Source organism: Syngnathus acus, chromosome 10 (genome assembly GCF_901709675.1).
Source record: "Syngnathus acus chromosome 10, fSynAcu1.2, whole genome shotgun sequence".
Taxonomy (NCBI): Eukaryota; Metazoa; Chordata; class Actinopteri; order Syngnathiformes; family Syngnathidae; genus Syngnathus; species Syngnathus acus.
In genome coordinates this window covers 16,051,039-16,067,942 of record NC_051095.1, presented here as the reverse complement: position 1 = coordinate 16,067,942, position 16,904 = coordinate 16,051,039, and the positions used below count along the sequence as shown (strand labels likewise).

Genomic DNA, 16,904 nt, shown 5'->3' with positions numbered 1-16,904 from the left:
GTCTTTTTGCATTGAAATAAGACTGAGAAAGTGGGGGTTGTCTTGAATTCGGGGTCTAGACATTATACCCATTCACAACGCTAGATGGCGCCAAATATCTTTAAAACTAATGCTGAACTTAACTCCCCAGGCCAAAGCGAACCTCTGTCACCGGTAAGAAAGAAAAGAGAAGAAAATAAGAGAAGAGATAACAGAAAATGGAGAAACAGTAGGTTTATTTACATTTCAAAAACCAGAAGCCATTCATTTACAAATGTGATTGCACTTTAGTTTACATATGTTCAGATATTAAGATGTGATACAGTTTTTGCATGATTTGAATAAGGCAAAATAACGTGCTTTTTCTCTCGAATATATTGTTATAATCATTTGTTTCAGATGTACTGTAATCATTTTCTGTTTAAAAATGAAATTTGGTGTTCAAAAAGTCTTTTTTTCAAACTTGAGTCTTGAAAAAGTGGGGGTTGTCTTATAATCAGGGTCGTCTTATATTCGGGCCAATACGGTATATAAGTGCGGATAACGAGGGCCCTATGACTGGCTTTTCCTTGGGCCCCCATTCATTGTACGCCACTGCTTCACTCCAAGGGTGGGCAGAAAGCGAGAGAGAGTGGTAGAGAGAGGTAGGTGGAGGATGATAAAGCGAGGAGAGAGAGAGCGAGGGGGGCGGTGTCTTGTGACAGGAGAAACCTCCAGCAAGTCCATTCACTCTTCTTGTAGCCTGCAGTGTGACAGAGGTGTTTGCATTGCACAGGTGCGGTCGCAACTTGGACTTATTTCGACCTGGGTTGGGATTGTGAAACCACCGAACGATCGCAAGTAAGTGAAGCTTTGTTTTGCGGGCTTTTGTTTGCATAATGTACCAACAACAGTGAAGAGTCGCACATTGTTCGATTTGGGCTTAGAGAAGCCGATAGAAAAAAAGCGAATGAATTGTCGAGATTGTTAAAAAAAAAAAAATCTTTGGAGTCTAAAGTAGCCGAGCAAGGTGAGTTAATCGCTTTAACGCCACAACTCTACGTTGTTTGTAATCCGATTTAAAAAGAGAGCACACATATGATGACACGCGCCATCCTCCCGAAATAAGCGGCGCTTGCTTCATCTGCGTTTATATTCCACCGTGCCATTTGGAGCGATATATGCCACTGTGCGTGTGTTTGTGTGGAAAGTGTTGTATCCCACTTGAATGCTCGGGCTCAACTCCCTCCTTGTCACCACTCAACACTTTAGTGCATCTTATTATGTCCTTTTCTTTAATCCTTTGGTTTCCAGAAGATGTTCTTCTATCTGCTCGCTGTTGTGGCTCTAATGCTGAGCACACACTCTGCGGTGTCTGGCACCGCCAACGACAAGCGGCTGAGTACCGTCGGCCAACACTCCAAGGACAGATCCTGGAACAGATACAGAGATGTGAGTTTCTTGGGAGCTTCTAAATCTCACCAAAAGGGACAAGTAATTAGATTGTGTGTGTGTGTGGGGGGGGGGGGGGGGGGGGGGGGTTGTGTGCGTCTCACTATGTCCTTCATAAACCCTGTACCGTATGTGTGCTATCAGGCACCATCAACCTTGTAGAGAGCAGCAGGATGGTCTCTGATCACTTGTTTGTGTGACTTTGGTCAAGACTTTTCAGCATCAAAGAACTCTACATCAATGTAGTTTGACGCTTGGAATTTTTGTTAGGGATGTTCAATAGCAATTACTTTTCAGACCGATACCAGAGTGCTCATTTCTTGAGTATAGTCACCGAAATCAAACACAGATACTACCGGTAGTTTTTCTTTTGCTTGAAATTACCTGCAGTTAATGGCAATTTGCTGCTAATGTTTTAATTTCTAGTTCCTGACTGTAAAACGTTTATAAAATGAACAGTTTCAAAAGTCACAAGTACCGTATTGGCGCAAATATAAGACGACCCTGATTATAAGACGACCCCTTCTTTTTCAAGACTCAAGTTTGGAAAAAAGACTTTCTGAACACCAAATTTAATTTTTATGCAGAAAATAATTACAGTACATCTGAAACAAATGATTATAACAATATATTCGAGAGACCCACTTTTCTCCAGATTGTCACTACGTTTCTCTATTTTCTGTTATCTCTTCTCTTGTTTTCTTCTCTTTTCTTTCTTACCGCAGTTCTTTATTTTTCTTCTTCGTGCTACTGCTATTTTTATTTTTATTCTTCGTGACAGGGGTTCGCTTTGGCCTGGGGAGTTGAGTTCAGCAATCACTTTAAAGATATCTTGCGCCATCTTGCGTTGTGAATGGGTATAATGTCTAGACCCCGAATGTAAGACGATCCCCACTTTCAGTCTTATTTCAATGCAAAATACACCATCTTATATTCGGGCCAATACGGTATAATACAACACATCATTGTCTTTGTTTGAGTTTGAATTAACATAACTTCGACTAGGAGTGCCAATAAGCACCTTTAACATGAATATAAAAATCTGAAAAACTAACGTTAGCAGATATTGTTGACTCTTCATGGCAACAGATGCAAGGATAGGTGTACAATTACATTCCGTCATTTATAAGCTTTAACCAATAAATGAACGCCATCTATTTTTTTAATTCAACATTCCCAAACTGCAATAATAATGGAAACCCTCTTTAGTCTTACCAGCTGTGCAATCATTGGTGTCAGCAGAATAATGTCTTGCCTTATTATGCATGATGCTTCAGTAGTAACAGCATACAGCCTGCTACCCTTTTCTCAAGAGATTTCAGCAAAGCGTAAGCTACCTTTGGCCTTATTAGAGCTGTTCGTCCTCATCCAGTTGAGCTGTGATGTGAGGATGAGACTTCGTCTTACGTTCATTGAGGAGCCTTTCACTTACGGCGTGGCGTGTATGTGTGTGTGTGTATTTAAATGCTCTACATATGTGACTGAAATTCATTATCTGCAAACTGTCTGCGGAGGGTAGTAATGGTGGGGATAGTCTATGAAAGATGTGAGAAGCTGTGACCTGTTTATGTTATGGTTCGACACACCACATACAGTAGATGCAGACATGCTTACCTGTGTATCATTTTGTGTTGATTTCTCCCCGCATAAAGGAAACCTCTATCACGGTGCCTTGTGTTCTTTTGACAAAAAGACAGCCCTGTGAAAAGAGACCATTTGTGTTGAGGAGCAGTTAGGTCTTTCTAAAAGGTAGACAATTTATGGCTTAGCAACAAGAAGTGGTGCAGTTTAATTGCAGTGCAAATGTAATGGTCAAAATGCAAGGACTGCAATCTCAACTTGTTCTCCACAGAAGACAAAGTACAGACTTTAAATACCCTAGCTAGTTCACTACATTTTGATGATTAACTTGCAAGCGTGCAAACCCAGCCATTCTTATTCTACAACGCTTATTCTCATGAGGGTTAGAGTGTACTAGAGCCTGTCCCAGCTGATTTTGGGCGAGAGGCGGAGTGCATCCCAAACTGGTCACCAGCCTATCGCAAAACAACCTTTCACACTCACAATCACGCTCAATGACAATTTGGAGTCTTCAATGACCGTCACGTGCATGTTTTTGGAATTTGGGAGGAAACAAGAGTTCCCGGGGAAAACGTTAGCAGGCAGGGGACAACACAAACTCCATATAGGAAGCTTGTGAGGCAGGCGTGCTTGTCATTCATCCACAAGGCTGCATGTGTGCAAACCCATCCATCTATTTTCTGTACCGCTTTGTCCCCTCGGGGGTCGCAGGGGTGCTGGAGCCTATCCCAGAGGTGATCGGGCAGTAGGCGGGTGACACCCTGAATTGGTTGCCAGCCAATCACACAGCACAACAATCCGCACTCACATCTAGGGGCAATTTAGAGTGCTCAATCGGCCTACCAAGCATGTTTTTGGGATGTGGGAGGTAACCGGAGTGCCCGGAGAAAGCCCACGCGGGCACGGGGAGGACATGCAAACTCCACACAGGAAGGGTCGGAGGTGGAATCGAACCCGCACCCTCCTAACTGTGAGGCGGACGTGCTAACCAGTGCACCACCTGTGTGCAAACCCTCTAGACATAATTTCAAGAGTTTGCACTACACTACTCTTACATGATCAACGGGCTATTATTTTATACTTCCCTGAATGGCTATTCAAGATAGTTTTGCATTTATCTCTCAATACCTCTCAATTTGATGATGCTTCAGAGGGCTGCAATTCAATACTATTACTGAATATCAATGCCTCTAGTTTACTGTCTGTCTGCCTTATGTGGTCATTCCTATTTATGTACTGTACTTATTATATGTTTTAGCATATGTATGTGTCTTTTGGATGCACTGAACTGCGAGATGTCTGAATTTACTCAACAGAATTAAATGGATGGATGGATGGATGGATGGATGGATGGATAGCTGCATAAAAGAAAGCTATTTTCCTCCATTTACTGTTTCCTTGGTATTGTTTCGTGATAAAATAACTTTATAATTAAACAAAATCACACAAGAGGGACTAATGCACTCACCAAACGGTTTGAAACGGATTCAGTTAATGATGCGGTTTTTGGTTTCCAAAGTAAAAGCAGACGTTTGCAAATGTCTCGTGATTAAACACAAAAGATTATTAACGACAGCATGGATTAGCATGGATTAGCTGTAGAATGTTACATTTTAAACCAGCTCACTTAGCATTATTTCAATCCAGTTCCTGTCTTTGTATTTTGCTCAAGTACTAGAGTGACTCCAATTACCCAAGGCCAATCTATTGTCGATGGTATGCACTTCAATTGCACATTTCGCTATTTATTAATCAATTATTAAAATTAATTTTTCTTTTCAGAATGGTTTACAGTGACATCATTGTGCACTAGAGAATCAATAATTTTTCCACACAAATACAACAGCAGTTTGTTCTTACTTCGTCATCAAGTTGTTTTCATTTCAAAACCCCTTTTGTTTGTCATTCACAGGAATAATTTCATATCTTTCTTGATGTGTGTCAATCAGCTCTATTTCATCCTCCGCTCATTTCTCTTGAAGTCATGAACTCCAGATTACTTCCTGTGTGCCTTTCGTTTTCACATTTTCCTTCTTGTCTTTGGAGCAGAGAATGACCCCTTGCTTCCTCAACCATGACACTGTCTGGTTCCTATCTGCCCTGCCCTCCTCTGTTTCGCCCCCTCTTTTCTGCTCTGCCCTGCCTGCCATGTTCCACTCTACATCCCTGCTGATGAGCTACTTGGTCCCTCCCTGCATATGCATGAGTGTCCATTTGTTGGCAGGGGACTCACCGAAATAGGCAGAGCTAGGTGGTTTAGCTTAAAAAACAAAAACGTTTTTATTCATTCATCCGGTTATTTATATTCTACATAGTCCAGCTCCAATGTAGTGGAAAATAATCTAAATATAGAGAGACTTTATTTGCATTTACGGTTCAAAAATGTTTGCTTTAAGCTCTTTATCTTCTGCTCAAATACTAATTTCATCTTCCTTCCCTGGTTTCATTTTGAACCTACGTACATTTAAAGGTATAATTCCCATTGCAGTCAATGAATACAGATGAGCGATGCATTGGACAAGCAGTATAACTCCACAAAGAACAACATCATGGAAGACAGGTGCTTTTTGATTGAATCGAGAGGTCTGTGACAGTGATGTCAAGCCCATCATGTTTTCACGATTCTTCCCCCATCATCTGTAAGACAGAAGAGAAAATCAGTTGAACATTGCAGTTGGAGCAACATATCAAACAAAGTCACATACTGTGGCTGTAAAAAGTCGACACAAAATGCTGGCTTTTTTATCATATATAAAAATGAGACTTTTCCCTTAGCTGTAACAGAGGCCTTACACAAAGCGGACGAAATTATGAACACTTTGAAACAGCAATTACTTTTAGTACAAAAACTGGCTTCTGTTACAAAGAAAGAAAACAAGTCTGGAAAAGCCGACTAAAACAATTGAACAGTGTCTTCTGACTCCAATTTGTCTTGATTTTGAGTGTGATTAGTATATTTTGGACACAATCCCAGTTATTATGAGGGTGTGTAACAGCAGGCCTCCAGACAATTTTATTGTTTTGAATTTTAATTAAAAATTTTCACTCGGAGCACAGTGGCTCCTAACCTTAAAATTTATAGGCACAAGTAAAACATTTTAGGGGCATACTACACATAGTGGACTTAGAGTAAATGTTCCCTCTAGTTTTTCACTATGTAACTAATAAATGAAATGCCATCTGGAGCAGACGTTTGTCAGTAGCAAAAAAATATTCAAGAATAGTAATAATAATAAAAAAAATGATTTACTGGGCACCATTGAAAGTAGATGAAAAAAATACTTTCTCAATTTGCAGTCTAAAACTTTAGGAGCAAAGTGAGGCATCTTGGGTCAGTGTGGAGCCCTGGTGACCACATTATTTCGGTTGTTTATATTTTCTAACCTCTAGCAAAGATTTTTAAAAACACAGTTTGTACATTTTGTTGGTTACGTTAACAGTAAGTGTTCAAATTATTTTGCTTGGTCTCATTTTCTATCTTGCATCAGAAACTTGTCAAAATTATGTCTGTATACGGACATATATGTACATACATAAATAATCCTTAAAATGTAAAAATATATCAGTTTAATTGAGCGACTCATAGCAAGCTAGGTGTAGTCTTTAAAAAAATAGTGTTTGTTGATGATTGGTCAAAAATTTATGAATAGAAGTATACTGCTTATAGTGTTCCGTGTTTTACTCGCACTATATATTGTATATAGAGTGAAAAGGTTGTTGAAGATCGTAGATGGTTGTGACTATTGGCATTATTTGAAGTGCTCATGCTAATGTAGTCTCCCCACTCTAAAAATATCTTCAAAATGTTTGGTACCAGATTCAGACATTCATACACCTGTCTTGCCCCATTTAGCAAAGCGACAATGGAGGTATTGTATATTATAGATATAACACATGAGCATTATTATTTATATACGAGCTGAAGTGATCCATCGCAGTCAGTCTCTCTCGCTCTCTTCTTTAGGATTGTTAGTGTTTCATTTTATGTTTGTGGAAACTACGTATGCAGTGAAGTTTCTAAAACCCTTGTTTGCTTTCTACATTTGGGCTAATTGGCCAAATCACAGCTACTTTGATGCCACTGCCAACATAATATCCACTCGGTCACAATCACCACTTTATTTTTTTACGAGGATTGCTGCAGGGACTTTAGTCAAATTAGTATGCAGCGCTTCCTTGGACTGAGTTTTGCTTCAACTTGCTGTTATCACCTCCATCAGCACATTTTGAACGAGGGTCGGACCCAAACGTGAGTAAAGATAACACAAGGAGGCACTGGTGTGTTGTCTGGAGTTACGATGCTGATGAATCTTCTTTGTTTTTTCAAAATAATTGGTTTGAATGCTTGATTCAGCTCAGTGATTGAAACCACCGATTTTAATCATCTAATACGAATATGAATCATCGCAATTAAGCGCTGGTCATTGGAATACTAAGGCGTTCCAGTCAAATAATCTTGTTCCACTTGTCAAGCTATTATTGGGCATCCATCCATCCATCCATCCATCCATCCATCCATCCATCCATCCATCCATCCATCCATCCATCCATCCATCCATCCATCCATCCATCCATCCATCCATCCATCCATCCATCCATCCATCCATCCATCCATCCATTTCCTTTAGCGCTTGTCCTCAAAAGGGTCATGAGTGAGCTGGAGCCTATCCCAGCTGACATCGTGGACAGCCACTCGCAGAACACAGAAAGCATGAATGTGTTAATGCTAAAACGTGTGGCCAATTTTTTTTTATTTTCATCATTTATTATTTTCTGTGTAACTTTTAGACCGTATTTTTGTTGAGATTTGAGAGTTGTATAGGACCAATGTACTTTCTGTTCCAGGTATTTTTTCAAGGTTGTTATCTTTCATACATATTATTCACATTTATTAGTCTTACTCGACACTCTTGGGGTGCCAGTCATAGTGAAGACATGATTGTGTTTGCATGTGCGTTTTGTGTACATAGAAGATAGGTTGCTAGACTCTAGAGTGACACCTTTATTTTCATTTCAATGTTGCTGGATGAGCTATTTGTCACTTTTTTTTGCACCGTTCATTGAAAGAGGAGATGGGCTTTGGTGAATATCCAAAACACTGTACTGGGAAGGCATTTGCTGCTTCTGCTTTTAAATGTCAATTTCTGTCCTATCCGTATGGGCACCCCTGTGTGTTCCAGTTTTACAGCAAGGGGGGAGGGCCTGGGTGCGATTGAGAGAAGCTGATTTATCGAACCTGCGAGTCACCTTCACAAGCATAGCCCCCTCTGAGGAAACACTTCTTAGTCATTTCCTTCAATTAAGCCAAGTCTTGGCTGAACACCTGTCACTCTCTCTTATCTCCAACCCATGCTGTCCACCGTTTCTTTTTCTCCTGTTAAGCTGCTTCCATTTTTTTCCACACATAGTATTTCATCTCCACTCTCACGCAGCTCTTCCTTACCCTCTCGTTTTATACTCCACTAATTCCTAATGAAAGACTGCCCTTCAAAATAAACCCCCTCTCTCATTGCTTCCGCCCCCTTATGTGTGCCCACCCTCAACGTCCCTCGTCGAGCTATCGATCGCAAACGAGAAATTGCACATCCAATCTTCAGTGGAGAACTGGGTAAATATTGCGCAGTGTCCCTGTTGATCCCATTTTACAGGGACTGGCTGGGCATGTGCATGTGTCTCTCCAGCTGCTGTCTCTGCATGTGTTCCACAACACACACACACACACACACACACACACACACACACACACACACACACACACACACACACACGGACCCAGGCACGCACGCACACCCTTAGGCTTCCAACGAGATTGATCAGATAAATTATAGGATTCGGTTATCCTGACGTGAGCCACGATGTAATCAATAAGAGTGTGAAATGCAGCAACACGCTAAGAGAATGGAAGGCAGTTCGGTCAGAGGCCAGGCTAGGGTCACCGTCTCCTACGGTGAAGATAAATGTGTGAGCGAGAGAGACAAAACAAAGGTTTGCCAGCTTCGTTTGGAAAGCGAGAAAGTGAATGGAAAGGAGAAGCGAGTGTGAGAAGCTTTCATGTCACGCCCATGCATACTGTGCGGATTGAGCAGATGAACAAAAAGAGCATGGCAGCAGAATGCAATCCACCATAAATTCTTTGTTGTGTTTCAGTCCGCTTTGTCATGGCTTCTCCTAAAAAATGTTCCCTACCTCTGTGGGGGTTTGGCATCAAGTTGAGCTTGGCTCCTGCCTGACAGCTGATTGTTTTCAGGGCATGATTTCTGATTTGGTTTTGTTTAAAAATTTACCATGATGGAGAAAACATACTCCACTCCACAAACCTTACTGCAGTTTCAAGGATTTTTCCTTATCGGAAGACTCCTCTTGATACACTTTGACCTGGAAAAATAGATGCACCTTTGTCTAGCATCTTTCTTACACCTTCACATAGAGAAACTATATATGCATTTAAATTGGTGGCTTTCACATCGTAATCAATATTATATTTAAAATTCGTTATCCCAACCACAAATAATTGCAACAAACTCCTGGTAAAAAGGATGAAGAAAGGAAACCCAGCAATTTTTGATTATGAATTATAACATTAGTGACCAAACAGACCATTGACTGTAATTGAAGTAGTCATCTCATGAAAAATCCACTTTTTGAGCTTTTCTATACATTTTATTGTGCACTTGGAGTCTCCAGGATTGTAGAAAAACGTAATCTAATCCCTCCAGGTGCTGCAGAGATACTTTTATAATCCGTTTGGGGGATATTTTTTAATCTGTTCAATTTTATCCATTACCTATTACGTATTTTGAACAATTACGTCACAGACAAGGTAATGGGTGTGGCCAAACGGTTTCGCAAATCCGCCATCTTTATTCCTCGGGTCAAGTGAATAGGGATAACACACCATTGTGATACGTTCATCTGAAATCGCAGTTTTGCAGGTTGGACGTCTTCACTGTTGCTCTCGCTCTGGGTCTGATTTGGCTCGAACATGTACGGTTGGATAGACAAGTCTTCTAATGTTGACGTCTTTTAATCAATCAAAAAAGTTTGTGCGCCGCAAAATAATTGTACCTCTGCTAACAAACTACAACTATGTCCGACCAGAGTGGAGGCGCACACATTGCGGCATGGAGGGGGCGGGTTGGGAAGCATCTTATTTGCATTTAAACAGACTGCACCAAAACTACTTGCTCTCAGACGCCCCTTAGGACAGGGGTAAAAGAGGGGCCGATGATACTATAACAACAAAGAATTCAGACAAAAGCATTGCTGTTCCACTTCATGTAGACCACAACTGAATGATTAAAATGTAAAAGGTCAGGGTTCAAGTAAACTAGCAAGGTGATTTTCCCCCTTCATTTTTTTCATTATATGTCAGCTCTTTAAGATTGATAGAAATCCCACATTGTTTAGATGTTTGTAGTTATTAACGTTTAATGCATTGATGGAGTTTTTCGGCGTGATGGCAATGATAAGAGTGATATTTAAGTACAACCTACCTGTTATATTACTAGAGTGATCAGAGTGATCCACTCACGTTTACCCGCACTGTCAATTATTTTTTGCATTGTCCGCTAGAGATGCCTTGACAGTTGGAGACCTCGTGGTTTTGTGTTTTGCCACCATATGTACGTAATATTATTTATAACTGAATGAATAGATAAGCGCCCACTCCAAAATGCAAGGAGTGGGCACATGCATATGCGTCAATGAATGAAACCGATCAAGGATGCTCGCTCAAAATGTGCATGCACCATCCCATATGAAAAGGAAATTTCCAATTAAGTTAAGTTGCTGTGAATGTGGCAGAGTACACATTCAGACTTGAATATTTATTTATCGTGTTAAACCTGTCCTTAGGGGAAGGATTTAACCTGACGCACAAAGAAAGCTTGATGTGGTAAGAAGGCTTGATCGATTTAGATTTGTACATTTGTACTGGCCTCGTCAAGATGCGTCTGTAACTATGATAGTATAATGATAATAGGAGTGAGGACTTTGATAAAATGCTTGGCAGACAATGACCTTGACAATTTTGTTTTCCTAAAGTTTTAATGTCATGAGAGAATCTCGCAATATTCTGTTTTCACATTGATCAGAATAATGCTGCCTGCATGAGATACCGTAGAAGAGTTCAGCATAAGATTAGTTCAGCTTCATATTGTTGATTTCATTTTTTTCTTAACCTTTACACTTGACAAGACTGAATCAACAGCACCTCTATGAAATGATTGAAGCCACGTAGCAAAGTCAATTTTTGTCTCAGTTGATTGAAGACACAATTACTTAACAATCAATTGCACACAATTGGCAATTCTTATTTAGAAAGGGATCAACTCTGTAGGTTCTTGAATTTCCACCCGTTGTAGGTGTCGCAGAATGTATCTCCATCAAACGTTTTAATGGCTGCTGATTTGAGATATAGTGTTTGCTCGGAAACATCCCCTAGCAAAACGCATATGCAACACTAATGCGTGCCGTGCAACATTAAATTAAAGTAGATCACAGTGTGATTGATCAGTGCTGTTCATTTTGTTCTGCACAATAATCATTCTATTCCCCCTCGGTTTCTTGCAATCAGTCTCGGCCACGCTCTACGCCAGTATTGTCATCCTCTCTCCATCATGTAATGAATGAGGTGTTATCTTGCGCTTTATTGTGCTGCATATTATGTTGGTATAGGTCGACTTCTGCTTAGCGTCATGCCATCTATACTGCTTTTGCCCATTAGAATCCCTGCAAGAGTATCCAAACATTAGATGGTTAATGGGATTAAATTGTGTAATGTCTATCACTCATTGAGTGAATTTATTTTTCCAAGAGTGTTCTTCAGCTTTGCTCACTTCTGAAAGCGGTTTTGCCGAACCTGAGTGTGAAATGAATCATGGGTCATCTATTTCTCTTTTTCACACTTGTCACTGTCTCTATTCGATCACTGACAAGAATTCCGCTCTCTCTGTCTTTCACCCTTTCACTTTGATGTTTATGGTCTCTAAAATCATGTCAGACTGAATTGGTCATTATCGAACCTCTCCTCCCCCGAGAACACGGATACACTTACTATTTGTGTGTGTCAGGCTGTGCGGGTGTGAGAGCTGTCTTGTCTGCTTCAATAATTCACGAGTTTTCTGCCACTGCAGCTCACATGCTCCTGAGAGTGATAGGATGCAAAAGAGAGAAGGCCATGGCGGGAGATTGACACAAAAATCTCTTCCTGGTAGCATTCACTGCCTTGACTTCCCCACGATGTCATTTTGTAAGCGTCTGCAGCGAGACGTGTCCCTGATGTACACTTGTGTTTTAATAGACAAACTGTTGGGTTGTTTGTGAATTGTAAATAATTGTTGAGCCCTCCAGGCTTGTTATGAATACTGCATGAAAAGTCAAAGACCTTACGGTGAGAATGCTGGCAGGTAAACCAATTGCCCTCTGGGTAGTGTAGTCAGAGTGGATTAGCTTGAGGAGAAAGTCAAGCTTTCAGTATACTGTTTCTTCCCAAAACCTCCCACTCAAAAGACTATTTAAAATGTATTTATTTTAAATTACAGCAGTGAAGATGTCTGCAGACTATAAAAACATGGCCTACATTTTTCATTTTTGTCTGGTGAAATGGTACCATTCAAAATGATCTATAAATATATTTACAGGGAGACTTGCTAAACAAATGTGAACTTCGATACTTAGTTGTAGGGCTGCACAATTTATCGAACAAATACCAATATCGAGATAATGGCCTATGGAATATGCATATCACAAACAGAATAGTTCGTGTAAATGTTTTTTTTCATCACTGCCACAAAAAGGTAGGAATCTGACGTTCCTCTCAAGCAGTCACTGGATTACAGCCATCCTTGAGTTTGCAGTGTAAGCAGGTGTAGAAAGCAAGTCTCTCAATGCCGCAGATCTTCAATGTGCAGCAAAAATAAAAAGGGAAAGATGGAGGTCACAAGGAATTAATAAAGCTCACAGCTGATGCGTGACTGAGAAATAAACGTACTGGAGAGAATGGCTTGAAGAAATGAATGGCACAAAGAAGACAAACTATGCAAAAACGTGAAAATAGCACAGCGGCTAGTAATACACAGTGCAGCGAGGAAAAAAAACATGCGATTTTTGTTCTATTTTTCTTTTGAATTTTAAATGGCTTGCCTTAACCAGGATTACTGTGTCGTGGCCGAAAGTAGAAAGTGGGGTTCTCTTTTGTTCCTATTAGTGATGCAAATAAACCCGCATTGGCTAGGACCAGCTTCATGATTTCTAGTTAGCTAGAATCACTGAAGCACAATTACGTTAAAGCCAAACGGAGGGACAGTGATTGCTCAAATTAGTGATCGCTAGCAGCACCTGGAAACCGTTTCAATTTTTGAAAACACAACCAATAACAGATAACAAATTTGGTTGCTTTTTTATTGGCAGATGTTACACTGAATCTGATTACATTAATCATTTTTGCCACTAACAGCAAACCATCTGTCATACTCTTACGATGTTGCAAGCATGTTTGTTAGCACCTATTCATGGATTATGGCACATTTGCACAAATCTTAAAAGCCCTAGAAGCAAAGAAGGGACCTGATCCTGAATCCATATCTACTTCTTTGCATTAGAGGTCAAGCATTCCCTTCCCCATCTTCCTCCTCAGTCTCTGACAGCAGAAAGGCTCGGTGATTGAGCAGTATGCAGTGTGAAGACTTCAAGAATAATGAAGCCAAATGGCCAATCATGTCTGTGGGATGAATAAAGGGATATTGATTATGAGAATGTCAGTCTCGAGTTGATGGGAAGGAAAGATGAATTAAGATGGGTATGAAAATACATTTATGCATGTTTGATGGTGCCACATGGATTGTTTGACACTTTTAATTAAAAGGAAGCTGAGTCAGCTCCAGCCTCTATCACATTTTAATGAACCCCAGACCTGTGTGTGTGTGTGTGTGTGTGTGTGTGTGTGTGTGTGTGTGTGTGTGTGTGTGTGTGTGTGTGTGTGTGTGTGTGTGTGTGTGTGTGTGTGTGTGTGTGTGTGTGTGTGTGTGTGTGTGTGTGTGTGTGTGTGTGTGTGTGTGTGTGTGTGTGTGTGTGTGTGTGTGTGTGTGTGTGTGTGTGTGTGTGTGTGTGTGTGTGTGTGTGTGTGTGTGTGTGTGTGTGTGTGTGTGTGTGTGTGTGTGTGTGTGTGTGTGTGTGTGTGTGTGTGTGTGTGTGTGTGTGTGTGTGTGTGTGTGTGTGTGTGTGTGTGTGTGTGTGTGTGTGTGTGTGTGTGTGTGTGTGTGTGTGTGTGTGTGTGTGTGTGTGTGTGTGTGTGTGTGCGTGCGTGTATATGCATGCGTGCGTGCGTGCGTGTGTGTATGTGTGTGTGCGTGCGTGTGTGTATGTGTGCGTGCGTGCCTGCGTGTGTGGCAGCATTTAATATTTGTCAATGAGTAGAGGAAAGGTCTGTCTTGGTTCAAATTTTGCTGTTCATCGGCTGTGTAGGAGAATGGTCAAAAGTGAGTTCATGCCAAGGAACAGCAGGCCTTGATGTGAAAATTGCTTTTTTTTAACTCCCTGTGTTTGCTAGGACATTTTTTTCATAGGTTATGCTTACAGACATGATATGAGACGCTGCCCGAATGACTTGTCAGCTTTGTAAAGGTGTTTATATGCCTGCTTGCTGGTGCAACCTTGGAGGTCCCAAAGATGTACAATACAATCAAGAACCTCTCTTGCGCTCTACACACAATACTCTGCTCGTTAAAAACACAATGGCCTTCTATTTTGGAATTTGGACTGAAACAACCGTGACACATTCATAGAAAAAAACGTTGACAGGTGTGAAAGCAAGGAACGCTTTCATCTTTCAAAAACAAAAACACAGAAAATGATGAGCAGACACAGACTCACTCAGTCCGAACAATATATGTGTTATCAAATAAAGATGCATTTCTTGGGAGATGGTATTAAATGCATTTGTGTTAAGAAATCTCCAGCGCATTGAAAATGATTAAAGGAATCCAGTAAACTATTTTGAATTATGTTGTTTTTGAGGAAGAAATATGGCCAGAAAGGAACAAGACTCTGTGCTAATCCTTGTTAACAGTTACTTCATATCAGAGGAAGATTTACCATGATCACAGAGGTCAAGGTTAGGAGGAAGATGCAGACGATGAGTTGATAAGAAGTGATTGTGATTAGTACATGTGCTGGATACGAATGGATCTAACAGACATCCGGCCTGGCTTGATGAGAATAAGATTCAAGATTAGAGAGTAGAAACAGCAAGAATGAGTTCAGACAATGACAGCTCTGATATTTCTATCATGTGTGAAGAGCGAGCAAAGTCATTAGAGATATAAATGAACCAGCCACACTCAGACAAAACAAACCCAGCATTGATGTTGACCCTCAAACGGAATGCCAATCAACAGCTACGTGCAGGGATCATGATGAATAGCAATTAAACATAATGCAGATTGTCCTGTGGTATACCTGACTCCATGTGTGTGTGTGTGTACATATGTGTGTGTGTGTGTGTTACATCTCTTGAATCTTGAATCATTCCAACGGTGATGTCATTTCTCTTCTATAATTTCTTTCTTTATTAGTTTTTGTTACCTATCACCTTAATGACTAATTTCCCATTACTATGCCCACCTATTGTTTAGGGCTGGGCAGTACGGCCCAAAAGTCTCGTCCTGATAAACATACAGAATACCGATGTGTGTTTTAAGTTGGAAAGTGTTTCAATTTAGGTCAAAGCAATGGAAGATGGAACAAACACTTATACTCGAGCATTTTCTTAAGAGAAAGGAAACAGTGGAGACATTTTTTACCCCAATGTGAAAAATATGCAGCTGAACAACAGAAATGCATACAAATCATGACACTAATCCATGGATCCAGTTTTTAGGCTTCCCAACAATACCAGAAAAAGTTAAATACAATGGCAGTTTTTACTAAGGATGTTCACGACAACTTTTTCTTCAGACCATAAATTGCCCAAAATTTAAAAAAATTTTTTTTTAAATGTATGAATGTATTGAAATTATACATAATCTGGAGACAAATTACTGCCATTATGTTCTAACGAGTCGGTCCAAATGGCTTAACTCGGTAGAATCTCACTTTCCATTGTGGCCAGTGGGAGAAACTGGGTCGGTTATTAATGCACACAATGTGGCAAAATGGAGATAAATGGTGTTTGCGGCTGCCGTAAAGAAGATGAAGAGGAAAATCAAGAAGGCAAACCAGAATAAGGTGTCAAAAATCATAGCTATATGACAGCCATGCAGTGTTTTTGTTTGGCTTCGTTCATTAAAAACCATTGAACGAGCATCAAATATCCATCCATCTATGAGACAAGCCACGTGTCATTTTATAATCAGGGCTTTAACAAAAAAAACATCGCTGGCCTCTTTTCTCTCTCTCTCTCTCTCTCTCTGTGTCTCACTCTTGCGCTCTCTCTCTCGCACTCTATACATACACATATATATATATAATATAAAATAATATGAAATTGTTTTTGTAATTTTTAGAATTTTTATTTTTCTACTCGCCAGCTTGATAATCATTGTTGGTGTCTGCTGTATGGTAATATAGACAATTATGGCAGCCATAACTGTTATGACGGTGATGATTGTTTGGAATTACGCAGCGAATCTCACATCCCAAATAAAGTCTTTCATGATACAGCCTGTGTTTATGCTCCGACATCGCAGTTTAGAGCACAAACTTGTCTGTATATGCAGTATTTCAAGAGTATCACACTGTCACTGTGGAAGTTTGTGTGAACACAAAAATTAAAATTCGAAGAGCTCATTCACTCACGTTGGAGTATTGCAATCAGTACTGGTATCAATCAACAGACTCACACAAGGATCACACAAGCAGCCAAGCAGCTTTCTGTGCAACATTGAACGTTATTACAATAGTTGCATATTAACAGG

At 40.3% G+C, this 16,904-nt stretch overlaps 1 protein-coding gene across 3 annotated transcripts in view; it reads left to right on the top strand.

Annotated features, from left to right (window-relative positions):
- Positions 1–675: 675 nt before the first annotated feature.
- Positions 676–16,904, top strand: part of spock1 (SPARC (osteonectin), cwcv and kazal like domains proteoglycan 1) — a 64,714-nt gene continuing 48,485 nt past the window's right edge. For 2 of the 3 annotated variants that reach the window (XM_037261386.1, XM_037261384.1), the window contains exons 1-2: positions 676–819; positions 1,273–1,410. In XM_037261386.1, coding sequence (XP_037117281.1) covers positions 1,276–1,410 — 135 coding nt within the window. In that variant the 5' untranslated portion in view covers positions 676–819; positions 1,273–1,275. The remainder of the gene's footprint in view (positions 820–1,272; positions 1,411–16,904) is intronic. The other variant, XM_037261385.1, reaches the window with a different exon arrangement.